The 18131-nt window shown below is 29.3% G+C and overlaps 1 protein-coding gene across 1 annotated transcript; it reads left to right on the forward strand.

The window, feature by feature from the left end:
* The first annotated feature begins 5108 nt into the window (after window positions 1-5108).
* LOC113870131 (2-hydroxyisoflavanone dehydratase-like) lies at window positions 5109-6101 on the forward strand. The gene has a single exon (XM_027506732.1). The coding sequence runs from the start codon at window positions 5109-5111 to the stop codon at window positions 6099-6101; it is 993 nt and encodes a 330-aa protein (XP_027362533.1).
* The last annotated feature ends 12030 nt before the right edge of the window (window positions 6102-18131 follow it).

The following is an 18131-nucleotide window of genomic DNA, read 5'->3' on the forward strand; positions in this document are numbered from 1 at the left end:
TATGTATGTATTTATGTGTGGGTTGTCCTATGAGATGTGTTGATTGACATTAGTATGATCTATACCTGTGTGTAATTATGTGGATTGAGACTGGACTGAAATAGGTTGAATATATATATACATATATGTGTGGGTGTGTGTATGCAGGCTAAGTGTGGATGCTATTGCAGGGTATTTTCGCTATAGCGAGAGAGCTTTGGGCGTGAGGCACGAAACTATGCCTTTCTCGCTATAGAGAGGGGGCACTGGGAGAGAAGGATGAAACTGTCGTCTTGTCGTTGTAATGAGAGGTCTCTCGCTATAACCTTAAAGCCACAGTTTAGGATGCAGTCTCGCTGTAGCAAGAGGGTCTCGCTGTAATGAGATTCTGTAGAAACCAGAATGCAGTTTTGTCTGAGTTTTTCGCTGTAGCGAGGGAGGGTGTCGCTGCAGCGAGGGGAGTGTCGCGACCAGAGAGGATTTAAAAGGGGTTAGGGTTCGAGAAAGGTTATTTTCTCACCTTCCCTTCGAAATTTCTTCGATTCTCTCGACCCACAACCCTATTCCATCAATTAAATTGCCTCCAAAGCTGTTCAGAAGCTAGATTGAAGGTTGGATTCGTGTTGGAAATGCTTGGAGGTGAGTTTTAAATGGTTAGGGTTTTGGTTTTTCACTCCCTTTCCCTGTTTTCTTGATTTCCTTGGGTTCTCATGGAATTCTTCCGTGTAATTAGGACAAAATCCATGTGGGGAGCACTTCCTTGGGTCAATTTGCGTGTGGGTCTTTAATTCAAGGTAAGGGGTGACTCTATCCTATCTCATTTGCTTGAAAATCTGTTTATTTGCTATGTTTTTGTAATGTGATTGAGATAGAGAGTAAGAATGAGTGTGTTGATGAAAATTATTGTGTTTGAATGTAATGTGAGTTGGTTGTGACTGGGTTAATGTACCCTTGATTAAAATGTGTGTGATTGTATCATTGATTGATGATTGAATAATGTAAGTAGTTGGAAATGGGTATGGATGGCATGATAAATGTAGGCAAATGTGGAAAATGTAGCGTAACGGAATAGGGACATATGTGCTGAGTATTGTAAATGAAAATGGGTCTCTCTGCCGTATAATATGATTTGAATGTGGGCCTAACTGCCGTGTGATGTAAATGAATGTAGACTATGTGCCGTGTATTGTAAATGAACGTGGGCTATGTGCCGTATACAAGCATAAACATTATGTGTGTGGTTGAAATGTGTGTATGAATGGGGCATGTTGAATGCCGTTGTAATGAAGTTGTGAATGGTTCAGCGATACACTAGAGGTGTGGAAGATGAAGACGGTAGAAATACCTTGGGAAAGAGAGAGTGGTGGTGACACTAACAGTGAGCGTGGGTGCACCACAGACCACACACTATCTTCCTGATTAGACCTCTGATCACTACTTTTGCTGAGCGACCCATGACTGCCCATGTGGTATCCGTGAGGCGAGGGTAACCGGCGACCATTTATGGTGAGAATCTGTAATCATAGTGAGTACATCGCTGCGTGCAATGAGCGCGCACGTGTATGAATGTTTTGGTGCCATGAGTACATCAGTTATAAATGGAAATGAAATACATGATAATGCTGTTTGTGATTATATTGTGTGAAGTGTATTAGAAATAATGTAAATTATGTCCAAGGTGAGACTCTATGCTTGTTTGTGTGTTTGGTAGTGTAGAGTACTCACCTTTACATTTATTTTTCAGGTAATCAAGACAATCAGCACCGGGTTTAGTGAATGGGTGGATGGAACTGCTATAAGGCTTAGGATATTATTTTGAAAATGTTGTATTTGAAATGATCCTGTACCAGTTAATTGATATAAACTTGTAACCTTTTTTTCATTTTGAAATATTTTGTGAAACCATGTGATGAGAATTTTATTTAAATCAAAAATTTTAATATCTTTGTTTTTGTGAAATTTATTATTTAGAAATTAAATTAAAGTATTACATATAAAATTTCCATGAGGCGTTAAGAGAGAAACATAAATGTATAAATATGTTGCATATTTAATTAAAAATAAAATATTTACAAAATATTATTTTATTAATAATAATATACAAAACAATTAAACGATCACAAATATAATTTTTTAAGCTGATTTGTTTTTTATATTTTTTAAAAATAAATTCTTAAAATAATATTTTTTAAAAAACATATTCTCTGTCTGGAGTTTTTCTTGCCATGTCAATGGCTATTTCATCTATTATCCTGACGAAATATATATTTTTTAATTTTTTAAATCACATTTCGTCTTCAGCCGCTCATATTGCGTTATGTGTCATCATTTGGTGAGTTTCGTTTACTAGAGAGACGAAACTCACAAACTACGCTGTGTGTCATGTCCAAATCAATTTGCGAAACTGGTTAAAAAAAATTTATATTTTAATATTTAATTAAAATTTATTAAAAATAAAAAATAATATTTAAGAATAAAAAAATTATATAATTTTGAATTAAGTTAATTAGTAAATACAAATATATTAAAAATATATATTAAAATTACATTGTGTATACCATATGACACTAAAAAAAAACATGCTAACAAAATTATAAATTTAAAAGTAATTATCGCTCTAAAGTTTGAGTTACATTTTTTTTAAATTAGTTTCATAACTTTAGGTAGGATATGATAAAATCTTAATAATTTATATGATAAATATGTACTTTTTATAATATTTTTATTTATAGATATTTAAACTAAAGTTAACAAAATCTTAACACTATATTTTTTTTAATATATATTTGTAATTATTAATTAAGTTAATTAAAATTTATATATTTAATAATTTATTTTTAAATTAAATATTATGATTTTTTATTTTTAATATATTTTAATTAAATATTAGAATATATTTCTTTTTTTTTTAAACTAGTTTTGTAAATTGACTAGAATATGACACATGGCACACTTATGTGAGTTTTGTCTCTACAGCAGACGAAACTCACCAAATGATGACACGTGGTGCAATCTGATAGTTTCACCTCAGCTGAAGATGAAATACGATTTTAAAAATATATATATATATATATATTTTATTTAAATTGTGGTCTAAGCTGCTGACGTGACAAAAAAGACCCTAGACAGGTAATATATTTTTTTAAAAATATTATTTTAAGAATTTATTTTTTAAAAAAATTTTAAAAAATAAATCAGCCAATTTTTTAGGGTAAAGTTATTATACCTCATTGGTTAAACAAACATAAAAAAAAAAAAGAAGATAAATTATCTTATCATACTTTCTTATCCTATTTACTAAATAGGCAAAAGAAAAAAAAAGTGTTTGAAACTTTTAATTAAAAATAAATTATTTTAATTGGTAAAAGAAAAATAATAATCAAGACCCTAAAGTATTAGTTCGGAATTAAAAAAAAATACTAAAAACTAAAATTTTTTTAATTTTTAATGCATTTTAGTATAATTTTAACAAAAATTACACCAGAAAAAATTAATAATAGAGTTATCATAACTTATTAATTAAATAAATATAAAAAAAATATTATAAAATAAAAAATTATCATATTTTGTTTTTTAATTTTATCTATTAAATGGTTGAAAATATATGATGTGTTTGAAATTTTTAATTAAAAAATTAGTTTTATTGATAAAAGAAAAATACGAAGACCCTAGGGGAGTAGTTCAAGAATAAAAGTTACAAATATTTTATTAAACAAATACAAAAATAATTTACTTTTATAACTTTTAATGTGTTTTAACGTATTTATTTTTGTTAATTTCATGACTAATGACTTGAGAATACTAAAGTTATGCTCAGTAAAGATAATTTATATTTTATTGATTAAGTCAATATGATAATAGAATTTTTTAGTAAATATAAAATGAAAGAAGTTGTAATTTTGAAAGCTAAATTTTTAAAAGTTATTTAAAGTAGTTTTTAGCTTTCAAAAGTTAGCTACAAAATTTTTTATTACATTTTTATTTTTTATCTTTTTAAAAAAGATAACTTAATATTCACATTATTAAAATTCAATACGTTGATTTTATTATTATTTTGTTTTATTTATGATAGTCTTTTTCATTTTTTTATCTTTTGATTATTAATAATTAATAATATATTTTATTGTACAAAAATAAATTATTTAAATCAATCATAAAATATTTATTGATATAATATATTAAAATTAATTATTTTAAAAATAAATTTAAGTTATTATTTAAATTAATAATATTATTTTATTAATAAAATATATTAAAATAAAGTATATCTAATTTTAATATTATATAAATATAACATTATATGTTATTTTAAGTTATTTAATATAAATATAAATCAGTCAATTCTATAATTAATTTATTAAATAATTTGATTTTATTAACTACTTATACAATTATAATTTTTTTTGGCTGAAATTTCACAACTTTCAACTAATTTCATGGCTGGAAGTTATAAACTTGCCGATATAGTTAAAATATTATTTTAATAATAATTTATAAATTAAAAAAATAAAAAAAAGTCTATAAGATGCATTTAATATGCTATAAATAAGATTCATATTTATAATGTAAGATTTGAACTCTATTAATGAGTGTCTTAATTATTTAAATTTTGTAATAAAAAAGTTGTCAGGTTCTATTAAATTATTTTAAAATATAAAATTATATTTTTAGTTTTTTAACATAACAGATACAGTTTTTCAATATTTTGGCGTAAATAGTATTTTTAAAGAATCTGTAATAGAAATTGCTTAAGTAATTTTTATATAAGTAACAGTTGCTTATTTCTATTTACTATTGAAGATCGATAAACTATCATTTTTAATTAAGAACGGTTTTTTTTTATTTAAGAAATTATTGCTTAAGTTAAAAAATTAAAAAAAAAAGGAATTTAAAGTATATTTTAAAAATAAAATATCAAAAAATTCAAAATCTATAAAAGTTGTTTAAATAAGAGAAAGTGATATATTACTACGAGAGACATAAAAAAGTAATAAAATATAATTTAACTTTAAAGAGTTAGACCAAGACGGTGTGACTCTCTTACCATTTGGCATATAAATGGGAAAGATATGGAGAAGGAAATTTGCACATACTCATAAGAGTTCATTCATAGCTTTGGTGGTTTGAAAATGGCTTCCACACCCACCAAACACATAGTCTTACAGGTTCCCTCTTACATATATGTCTACAATGATGGCTCCATCGAACGTCCAGGAAACCTCCCAAGAACTCCACCATTTCCAGAAGACCCAGAAACTGGTGTCTCATCCAAAGACATCCTCTTCTCTAAAAACCCTTTACTCTTTGCTCGACTCTTTCTTCCAAAACTATCCCAATCAAATCATCACAACAAAAAATTACCCATTTTGGTCTACTTTCATGGTGGGGCCTTCTGCTATGAATCAGCATTTGCAGCGCACCACACCAAATACTGCAACCTGATAGCTTCTCAAGCAAGTCTTATAATTGTTTCCATAGAACACAGAAAAGCTCCAGAGCATTTTCTCCCCACAGCTTATCATGATTGTTGGGCTGGTCTCAGTTGGGTTGCTTCACACGCCACCCCAAACCCCACCAATAGCGACCCATGGCTCATAAATCATGGTGATTTCAGCAAAATTTTCACTGGGGGTGATAGCAGTGGTGCCAATATTGTTCATAATGTTGCAATGCGTGCTGGGGTTGAAGCTTTACCAGGTGGTGTCAAAGTTTATGGGGCTTATCTGAACCACCCTTACTTCTGGGGTGCGAAACCAATTGGGTCTGAACCTGTTACTGGGTTTGAAGAGATTCCTCAGTCTTTGATTTGGAAGTTTGCATACCCAGATGCGCCTGGTGGATTGGATAACCCCATGATTAATCCATTGGCTCTTGGGGCTCCTAGCTTGGCTTCCATTGGGTGTTCTAAGATGCTTGTTACTGTGGCTGGTAAGGATCATCTGCACTTTAGAGACAGAGCAGTGTTATATTATGAGGCTGTGAAGGAGAGTGGATGGAAAGGGCAAGTGCAACTGTTTGAAGAGGAAGGAGAGGATCATGTTTATTACATGTATGATATTCAAACAGAAAAAGCCAAGAAGTTCATAAAAGTCGTAGTTGATTTTCTTCGCCACTCAAATTAAGAACTTCGTGCCATTGTATTCAAGCTTATTACAAGGGGCTCTTCAACTCCAATAATAAAAACATGTTTGTTACAAAATAAACAAAGATGAGATGAATCTTCGCATCTTATCAGGGTAGCCTCAAGAGTCAAAGAGTGGTTGATAAAAAGTGTTTATTGATCAGTTCTTTACGTTGACAGTTAGATTTCAATTTGTATTTTTGTGATTTATAAATTTAATTTTTATTGACGACATCAATCTTAGTTGGCATGATAAAAATAATAAATTTATAGTAAAATAATAAAATACGTTTGTTTCTTAAAAAATTAATTTAAATATGAGATTTAAAAATATTATATACTAAAATATAAAATTTTGGAGAAAAATAAAGAAATATGAAACTTTAACTATTTTTTTAATATAATTAATTAGTTTCAGAAGTTTTCAAATAATATTTTTTAAATTTTATAAAAATAAATAATTTATTTCAAATATCGTCAATTCACGTATTTCTATAATTCTCCTTAAAATTTCATATTTTGATATAAATAATTTTTAAATAACATATATATAAAAAATACTCTGTTTCTCTTTAAGTAATAAAAGAATGATTTTTTAATAGATTTTAAAAAACACATAATAAATTTTTTATATGCAATAAACTTTTATTAAAAATTATAACATATTATAAGAGTTGACATAATTAACATTTAATGTTATAATTTTTATTAAAACAAACATTATTTGTTATTTTTATCACGTGTTATTATATATCATTAAAATAAATAAATATAGATACTTTTACATTTTTATAATTTATTTAATTAATAAATAGAAAATACTACCTCTGAATTTATTTATTAATACCTTTATATTAATTATAAAAAATAAATACCTATTTTTAAATATGTTAATTTTAATTTTGTATGCCTTTATTGATTATGAAATTTATATTACAAAATGATTTGCTCATTAATTATGTAAAATAAAAAAATATATTAAATATAAATATATCATTAATTTAATCATATAATATTATTAATAATTTTAAAATATAATACAAATTTATAATATGTAATTATTAATCCTAACAAATCATTTATCAATTTATAATAAATTCATATACCTTTCATTTAATACTTATTTTATAAATAATAAAAAATTATTAAGAGAATAAGTAAAAAAAATACGGCAAATTTCTTAATAAATTTCTTCATCCATGATCTCACATCCTAAGTTCAATGAATAAGTAAGGGCAATTGGTTAAAAAAAAAAATTTATTTGCAAATTTTTACCTTATTTTTATTTATAATATCACATCTCTTTAAGTTTGTCGCATTTGCTAGAACACCCATTATTAATTATAAAGAAAATTATTTTTTATTTGAAAGTTTATTTAAATTTATAAATACACGTGCAGTATAAATTTTTTTTTTCAAATGCACTCCATCTACCGTTCACGATTTTGGGTCACGTGTTGTGATAAGGACAATAATGTTGTGGTTTCGTTTTTTAGCTGAACGGACTTAATTTAATATAAAATATAAATGAATAAAGTGGGAAATTATTGTGTGATGAGTTAATATTATTTTTTAACATATAATAAAAGTGGTTTGGGTTAAATGGATTTATTTTATAATTCAACTCGTAGTGTGTCAACTTGAATGAATTGAGATGATTAACTTCGATAGTTCTAGGTGTTATTTATCCAATAATAAATTGTAAGGAAATAATCTTCAACGTTTTATCTATACGTGAATTTGGTTCACTTTATGCTCAAATCTTCAATATAATTTAATTTTATTGAAACTAACATGTTAAATATTAATAACTCACTCATTGATAAAATTTTAACCGTGAAAAAAGAATGAGTTTCTTATAAATACAACTTTGTAGAAAGGACGTTGGAGTCTTTTTGTTTTTTTAAAAGTAAGCAACTTATGGATATATGATTTTTATAAGATAATCTATTTGAATTGGTCAATAAATTATTTTAGTATTTTTCAATAAGTAGTCCAAGACCTATATCTCAACCCGTGGAGGATAACTAAAGTAAGATACTATTGTTAAAAATTTTCTAAGAATAATATCTACGATAAACGTTGGATGGCAAGAAATAATTTTCAATTTTGCAGAAATCGATTCTTTTTCGTCACAAACAGACCCTTACTAATATAGTGAAGTTTTTTCCTTCAAGATTACACTATCAAGTCTAATTTGAAGAAATTCAATATCTCTTTTAGTTAGATTATTCAAAACTTCCACGCAAAATAATTTGATTTACAACCACCTTTTAGAAACTTGATTTAGAAGTTGAGTTAAAAATAAAGGATACAATTCACTGGACCCGGATCTAGTATAGATGCGGGAACTGCATCGTATATTTTTTGTTTAAGCGAAAATATAAAAATACGTAAAAAAATTTGACGGGAACTGCACTGAATCCAGATCCCAATTCACTCAAGAGTTATAATTCAAGGGCGACAGGGAAAGTGTTGATTTTAGACTAACTTTTATGCTTGCCGAAAGGATGAGAAAAAATGGTAACACAAGTTCCATAAATCATAGAAAAAACATGCAATTATCATTTTCAGGCATGTATCTATTTAATCATATATTTAAACTCTTTTCCTAATTTTTTTCTCCATTTTCTTGTCCAAAGCTTAGTTTCTCAATTTCACATATAACGTAATTGTATTTATTGATATATTAGTTTAAATACTCCAAATTTATATTTTATAAATATATAAACATCAATGCTTTTGATAAATTATTAACACTTGGTTCTCTAACGCAGCAGGAAGACCATTCGTTATAATTTCAACTGAAACCTTACCAAAGATTTAAAATTTTACAATAATCATTTACATAATTCTATTAAATACATGTCATATATCATAAAACGGAGATCGATTTAGTTAGATACAAAAGATGGAAGATTCGTTGGAGTTTGGTTAGATACAAAATTTATGAAAGTTAGATGCAACAAAATTTCTTGTCGAAAAAGTTCTGACCCGGGTTTAGCAATCTGATGCTTTAGTCTACTCAGCCATTTTTCTTTAATTGAAAAAAAATGGAATTACCATGTTTATGTGTTATACAAGTAAAACAATCTATTTCTTGATAAAAAAAAAATTAATATAAATATTAGTGTCTTCCCTAATAGTGTTATTTGAAATAGAGTATATAATAATACTTTCTCTATAGAGAGAATGAGTGACGTCTTCAATAAAACCATCTCGTAGAAGTATTTTACAGTGTTTTGTTATCCAAAGCACTGAAAATTGCAGTGATTAGAGGGGTTGTTATTCGAATTTGCATGTTTGAAATGACTTTCCCCAACACCAAACATATAATCTTAAATGGTTCTTCTCAGAGATACTATACAATTAATTTGTAATCACAAAAGTAATATTGAAATAATTGGTATGAGCATAAAAAAATCTATTTGTAGTGTGAACCGGTCCTCACAATTTAATAAATTTCTTTAGGATAAATTCAAATTTATGAATCGTAAAAGTATAATAATTATTTATTTAATTATTAAATAAGAACGTAAGAAAAAATGGAAAAAAAGAAGGACACCGGAAGAAAGAAAAATATAGCAAGAGAGAGAAGGGGTTGATCATCTATTATTTTGTTATTGATAGTTATTAAAAAAGAGTAATAAATTATTACAATAAATGAATATCTAATAAATTAAAATATTTCTTAAAATTTTATCTCAACAAACTTTAAATAAAATACATAATAAAATAAAATAAAAATTAATTAAACTAAATTAAATTCCATAAAACTTTTGAGACATGTAACACATATCTAACAATTTCTTATATATTTCAAAATATTTTAAAAAAAATTTCTTTGGATTAACGCCATGAGTTTAAATGCATCAAATTTAATGTCTTTTACATTATGAAACAAACCTCAGACGGATAAACATAACATACAAGTGATTTGGTGCAATAAACTTCTACAAATCAAAAAGTTTACCTATCATTTTATACTTACATAATTTTATTGTTTGATGTTTTAAAACTATACTGATAAGTCTGTATTTTGACATACTTTTACAGGCTATATATTTATGCATGACTATTATTTTATCAAATTTTTATACTAATTTCTATGATTTTTATGTAAATTAATATAAGACATAATTAAATTTTTTAGTGCATTTTGAGCCCAAATTAGATAGAAAATAGGGTTTTGCCATGGGTAGCACGCTTATACCCTGGTAGTCAGCACAAGGGTACTTCAAGTTACATGCATAACCATGCTTACGGTCTTGCATGCCCGTGCTTATTTGCGAGACGTCTAACTTTAAAAAAATATTAGAGTTTTGAAACCCAATTAAAGGAACCTCATGTGTAACAACTTAGGCATCTCTTTCATGGCTCTTATACCTCACACCTCTCTAACACATCCTCTTCACATGCACATTTTGTTTATTATTATTTTTGTTCTCTTTTATATTATGTCTAGCTAAATCTATAGATAGCACTATGGTGGATTCATTGCGTGACTCTGAGATTTTTATGATTTATGATAATTTCATGTTTCAGTTCTTGATTAGTGTTTATCCTACTGTGCTATATTATATGTTGGACTTGACAATTCTTAAACATATCATAAATGATTATACAATTAATGGATCTATAGGGTAAAACATGACAAAGGATTAGGTGGACCAAGCTTAATTATTCTCTTCCAATCGTTATTAAATTAATAATTCATATGCTCTTTATGCTTTCTCTTCCTTTTACCTGACATGACTATTGGGGATAATAGTTTAGAAAAAAGACTATTAATATTACATGATCATTGGGTAATATGAGCGGTTGACAATCATAAGAAAAATAGAATTAAAATTAATCTAAAATTGAACATAGAGAAGTGTAAACGTAAAACTATATACCCTAGGTTCTTCTTAATTAGTTTATTGTCAAAAACTACGTTATTTTAATTTCTTTTTCATTAGTTTTATATTTTAATCCATATTTTATTTTAATTTCACATCCTTTAAGTTCAAATAATTAAATTAAGAAATTATTGATAATTGAAAACAATCCCTATGAGATTATATTTCAAAAACTTGTTTTAAAACTTTATTACTTTTCAACAGATACACTTGCTCATGAACATATGTGTTTGTCTAGTTATTCATGAGTGTTCTAAAAAATTGTAACAATTTTATTAGAGCAATCTCACTCCACATTCATATAGCTAATTTCATAACGTGTATAATACACTTTATACACTACCCATAAAGGCTATAAATATTGTTAAAAACTTTAAGCTTAACCTCTAAAGACAAAAATAATAGTAATATCAAAATTTAACAAGTGACTTGTTAGTACACATATGAACCTTCTTCATGAGATTTCTAATTACAAAGGTTATGTTACCATCACTACCAATGTCAAGTTGGATTGGTCCTACTATAACATCCTCATTTTCTTATTTAAAAATAAATAAAATTTTATGGCAAAAAGGAAAAATAAGAAAATTTTGTTCTATTTTATAAATTTAAGAATTGAATAAAAGTAAAACTTACATTTCTTTTTGAAAATCTTACAAAATTCAAAAGTATTTAACATTCCAAAGAAATAATTGAGACTGTAAAGTGATAAATAAAACTTAAATTTATATTTAGCAATTTATTTGGTTCAAAATGAATACAAATAATTTTGAGACATAATCAATGACACTTCAAAAATTATTAATTACAACAAAATTTATCAAGTATTTTAAAATTCTAAAATGGACATTTAAAGTATTTACATAACTTTGTCAACTTAAAATGTAAATGTAATAAAATATTACAATTCTTCAAATTATTATAAACCCTATAGAGCAATCTTCTTTCACAAGGTCATTGAATTATGGACCTAGAACGGATCAACCATCTTTATCCTCTTCTTATTCGTCTTCCTAAAAATAATAGTAAGGGTGAGTATCTCCCGCCCTACTAAATCTCTTATTCGATATAAGAAAGGTATATGTAAATATAATACTGAAAATATTATCTAATATATATATGTATTGGATTAACAATAGCACTTAGAGAATACAAATCATTATCATAGCAGAGCATATACATGACAACTAATCAATAATTTTTGTAATTATTTATGGCATGCATTTTCTGTCAAGCCTATAATTTATTATTGAGTAATCTATAATATTTTGTACTTGTTAAATGTTAATTGAAGGATTATTTGGTATTTAAATAGATTTAGATGGATATTGAAATTATAAAAAAAAAAAAAAGTGAACAGTGCACGTGACCAGTGTAAGTGCGTGAATAGTGTCAGTGTAAACAGTAACTCTAGCGTGAACAGTGCCAAAATTTTTTTTTTCTATAAATAAGGGTTCTTGCACGAAATTTTCACTTCTTCACACTTCTCAAAAGTTCCAAGGCCATATACCACCATTTTTTCTTATACTAAACCTTCATAAACTTAGATTTCTCTCCAGATCTGTGATTCTGCGTCTGTTCTAAGGGATTTGAAGTAAGTTTCTCTAAGTTTGAAGTTAGTTTCACCATTCATTTCACTTCTCCTTCTCTTTCTCATAGAAGTTCATGGTGTTCTTAGGGGAGACTCCGTTCTAAAGCCAAATCTTCAGTGAATCTTGCGTTAAAACAAGTAATATTCGGCAGATCTGGTGTGAATCACCGTTTTAAGGTAAAGGAAGTTTACTTTAGCCTATGAACTATGTTTTGAATGGTTTGATATGCTATTAAAGAAAGGTTTCAATTGGTTTTGTTAGATCTCTTTAATAAAAGCTTAGATATAAAGGATTTAATACTTGAAAGTTATTTTTTTATGCTGTAACTGCTGATAACTGATTTAATAACACTGAGATTTGGCTAATTTATTAGAAACTTGTCTTAGCTGAGCTGTTGAAATGATTTTAGCTATGCTGCATCATGATGAGATATATGTCTTTCATCATTATAGAGACGAGTTACACGTTTAGGTGGGTAGACGTGTAACGATAGAGCATGCTGAGCTGTGCCGTCTGGATCCAGATACCAGAATGGGTCGCTCTCGGATCGGCTCGGTTTCTTCTCAGTTTCTCATATCATTCTCATTCTTTCCTATATCCTTCTTATAGATCAACGTGTCATAATATGCGAGTCTTGATCATATAACTTAATGTATTACAGTACATGTATTATGAGTACACCTTTCGATGTACCATAATACCTTATCATAATAACATCCATCAATTTATCTGACTCACGTGTTATAATCACATCTCTCTTAATTCTTTCATCATATCATATCATTTACTTTTATACATAAAACTCTTTCTTCATTTGAGAACGATATAACGCTTGTTGTTCGGAGGGCAAGTATACCAATCAAGAAGTAATAAAGGGTTCTTAAATTAAGTTCTCGAATTATCGTCCCACAAGGATTGTTTACCAATTACTAAGAATTTCCTAATCAAATTGTTTGAGCTTCAAATATGTGAGAATAATCAACACAAGAATTTAGAAAAATCAATTATAAAACTAAGAGCAAGAAACACAAAGCACGTCTTGGTTACACTTATCGGAGAAAAACCTAGGGCGTATGGGTGTTCTCATTCAAGCCTTTATGTTATTTTTCTATTTAGATCTAAATCCGATTTCCTTGTGATTACTAATCATTCATACGAATACTATTAATATTCAATGGTCATATAATATAAATATTATTTTCTCTAAATTAACATCCCCAATGGTCATGCAAAACATCAATTTAAGAAAGCTTAAGGAGCCTATGAACTTGTTAATTCAATAACGATTAGAAGAAGATTGGTTTGGTCTACCTAATCTTTCATCTCGTTTTATCATATAGATCTATTAATTAACCAAGGTACGATCACCTGACGATGTAATTAATTAGGGTTAAGAGTGAGAAGCAATAAGATAAATTCTAATCACGAAATGAAAGTCAAATTTAGATTCAAATATCAAAATCTCATAAATTCATAAACAATAATCCCCATAGCCCTAGCTATGAATTTAGTTACCTATGTAGAAAGAAAGCGCTAAAACAATCAATAACATATCCATAATGAAGAGATATAGCAAACTAGAATATGAGATGAATCTTCGGTCTTCTAGTATGGTCACTTGAAGCTCCAACTCCCGCAAAGAGTGTGCTAACGATCCGTACAAGAGAGGTGGAAATGATCCAAGATCTTGAAGGGAAGGTTATGTGTAAATTCGTGCTTAGCCAAAAGATGATTCCACGATGCCTTCTTCCTCCTATTTATAGAATCTGAACTCCTTTAAAATTGCAAAGAGTGACTTCCGCAAACAAGCACAACCGTGCACCATCATACAGCACGGTCGTGCATTACGTCGAAGCACCCCCATGCTTCACTGGGCGTGCTTACTGCTATAAGGCTTTTAAGCCCATTCATTTGGGCCTAAAATGCACCAGAAATCTACTCGCGGCCTCTTTATATCAAACTGCACAATTAATAAATAAATTAGTGTAAAACTCAATTAAAATAAAGGTCAAATATGAATAAATGGGCTGTAAAAGAGGGCCTAATTACAGACTTATCAACTCCCCTATACTTATCTATTTGCTTGTCCTCAAGCAAAGTGCTAGTTAAGAGAATAACATAGTAACTTAAAACATAATACCACACAAGGAACCCGAGATATAGGAGATAAAGAGAGAAAGAGTAATATCACTGAGCTTAAGCAATCAAAAGGATTCCCAATTAGAATATTATATTTCCATACTTTTCACTCAAACATCAAACTAAGGTACTCTGCTTTCCTCTCTCACTATGGGACAAAATGAGACATCAATCAATTCCCCTAAAGAAAAATGTACTACCATAGGCTTGACTATAAACTGACTCTCCACTAAATAAATTAAATGTAATTAAAAATCATGAGGTCTTTTTCAGGTTATAATGTGGTCAAGGGGTTATAATAATTGAGGTGAGATAAATGAAAGAAATGGAATATACAAAGAGGTAATAAATTATAACAATTACAAACATCCCCTAAGTTTACAAATGAAGCTCTAAGAGCAATTTTTTTATATTTTTATATGTAAACAATATCTTTACTCTTCTTTCCTTTCAATCATGTATAACCCCCTTTTTGTTTCTTTCTTTTTTTAATCACGTGAGAGATATAGAAGAGAATTTATCAAACAATTCAACAATTCAATTGCTCCATCCATAAACTCAAGGTCATCATCATATTTTATAAATTTAGTGCAAGAGACCAAGAAAATCAATAAAGCTCAAAGTGGGCAACTAGTTGTATCTCAAACATGCTGAAGGCCAAGAATAAAAATCCTATTATGCCTCAATCACATTAAAAACATGCAACTAACAGAGAAGTCTTAAGTCGGTTCCAAGTCAAGTTCTAGAGCACAAATCCTAAGGAGATAATCACACAAAACAATGAGGAAAGGGGTACAATTAGTTATATTAAGATAGAAATCCCCTTTAAGGCTCAAAACTCACATTTGTGAGTTAAAGTTTAATGTAGAGCAAAAGTGAGCAGGGCTAGGGGTATTTAAGAGATTTCCAACATGGAAATTTCATTTTTCATTCCAAACTTCACGTTTCGTTCTCATTCTCTCTGAAATCTCACTTCCTTTATTCAGATAAAACTCCATCAAACTCCAGTTACTCTTCAAATCTGAGCTTGGACATTGAATCTAAACGACTCCAAGTGTCATAACCCATTTTTAGGAAGGGTCAATGACATACTAACGCAATTCACTCATGTATAAAATTTCTGCATTTTAGAAAAATCTTAGACTTATTCCATAAAATTATCAAAAAGTAAAAGCTCGTGATTTTAATAATGGAAGGGAACTCCGAGACATCATTATACAATCCTAAACGTGTACATGCATAATCATTCTATAATAATATTTACGTAAGGTTTACTCAATATAGTGTAAAATACATATTATAAACAAAATTACATGTCTCAAGATCATGCCTAAACAGCCTAGACACGTTGCCCAGGCCCTGGACTAACAAAATAAGTAGGGCTACTGTAACACCCTGAATTTTGTAATAATAATTTAATATATTAATATAAGTGTATATGTGAATTTTCATGCGTTTGTATGGTTGATTTATGTATATGATGATGCGTGTATGTGTGCAATGACGTGGACATGTATGAATGTGTGAAAATAATTGTGAAGAGGTATGTATAGTGTGGTTAAGATGTGATGTAGACTTGTGTTTCAACATGATTGTTGATGGTTAACTTATGTTTGGGCTCGAGTTGTTTGAATATATATAGGCTAAGTGTGGGTGCTGCAGGGTGTTCTCGCTATAGCAAGAAGGCCCTGGGCGAAGAGCATAAAACTATGCCTCTCTTGCTATAGCGAGAAGGCATTGGGAGAAGGGGGTTAAATTGTTGCGTTGTCGCTACAGCGAGAGATCCCTCGCTATAGCGAGAGGGCGACAGTGGAGGATGCATTTTTGGATGCAGTCTCGCTGTAGCAAGAGGGTATCGTTGTAGCGAGATTTTGTAGAAACCAGAGTGCAGTTTCCTCTGAGAATATCTCACTGTAGCGAGAGTGTTGCAACCAGAAGGGTATTTGAGGAGCGAAGGTTCGAGGAAACAAGTTATTTTACATTTCTCTTCCCTTCTTTCGTGATTCTCTCAATCTCAAACCCTATTTCACCGATTAAATTACCTCAAAAGCCGTTTAGAAGTAAGATTGAAGGTTGGATTCACGTTTGGGCCATTTGGAGTTAAGTTTCATAGTTAGGGTTTTGGTTTCTCGACCCCATTCTCTGTTTTCTCAGTTTTCCTTGATTCTCATGGGATTCTTGCATGTATTTAGGACGAATTTCGTGTAGAGAGCCTCTTCATTGTTGATTTTGTGTGTGGATCTTCAATCTGACATAAGGGGGGACTCTACCCTATCTCATTTATGCTTTGATCTCCGCTAAATTGCTATGTATTGTAATGTGGTTGTGATAGAAGGTAGGGAAGTATGTGTTTGGATGGGATTGATTGATTGTAGTGAGATTGCGTAGAGTATAGTGTAATGGATGTTGAAACGTGTGTATGATGGATATAGATTGTGTTGGAAATGTTGTGTGTATGGAATGTGAAGTGAGTGAATGTGGACATATGTGTCGTGTAGGAATATGAAAATTGTGTGTGACTGAGGATATGGCATGTTAATTGTAATTATGAAAGTGTTGGAAGCTATGAATGGTTCAGCAATACATTGGGGTTGTGGAAGATGGGGGCAATAGAAATACCTTAGGGAAGAGAGGGTGGTGGTGACACCAATAGTGAGAGTGCGTACACTACAGGCCACACACTCTCCTCCTGACTCATCCTCTGACCAACACCCTTATCGAGCGACTCGTGACCGCACACATTGTATCCGTAAGGCGGGAGTAAATAATGACCATCCATGGTGTGAAACTGTGATCACTGTGCCACAGTGAGCATGGCTACATGCAGTAAGTGCACGTGTGTGTAGATTGTTTGATGGTGCAGTGAGCGCACCTATATGTGGATTAGTGTGAAAAGCTGAAAGTGATGAATGTGTTAATTGATGCATAATTTGAATTTGGTAGTGAATGTGTACAATATACGAAGGTGAGTCTCTGTACTTGTGTGTAATAGTATAGAGTACTTACCCTTATGTTTATTTTTAGGTGACCAAGATGATCATCATCGAGCTCAGTGAAGAATGGATAAAACTACTATAAGACTTAGAAATTTATTTTGAAATTTTGATGTATTAATTAAGTCCTGTAGCAATTATTGATACAAATTTCTAATCCATCTCTATTTCAAAATATTTTATTTAACTATGCTTTGGGAACCATCTAAATGAAAATTTTTATTATTCTCGATTTTGCGAAATTCATTTATTTAGAAAATTAAATTAAGGTGTTACAATTTTGGTATTAGCGCAGTTCATCCAAACTGGACTGGGGTGTCGGGCTGAAGCGTCCAAGCTGTGTGTTGATGTGTTTTGATTACCTGAATTATAAATATTAACTTGATCTGACAAGTTAAAGTGTGAT

The sequence above is a fragment of the Abrus precatorius genome, unplaced genomic scaffold (genome assembly GCF_003935025.1).
Source record: "Abrus precatorius isolate BTA unplaced genomic scaffold, Abrus_2018 Scaffold6, whole genome shotgun sequence".
In the NCBI taxonomy this organism is placed as follows: Eukaryota; Viridiplantae; Streptophyta; class Magnoliopsida; order Fabales; family Fabaceae; genus Abrus; species Abrus precatorius.

Coding starts and splice junctions, on each gene's coding strand:
- LOC113870131 (XM_027506732.1), top strand. CDS start 5,109: ATGGCTTCCACACCCACCAAACACATAGTCTTACAGGTTCCCTCTTAC.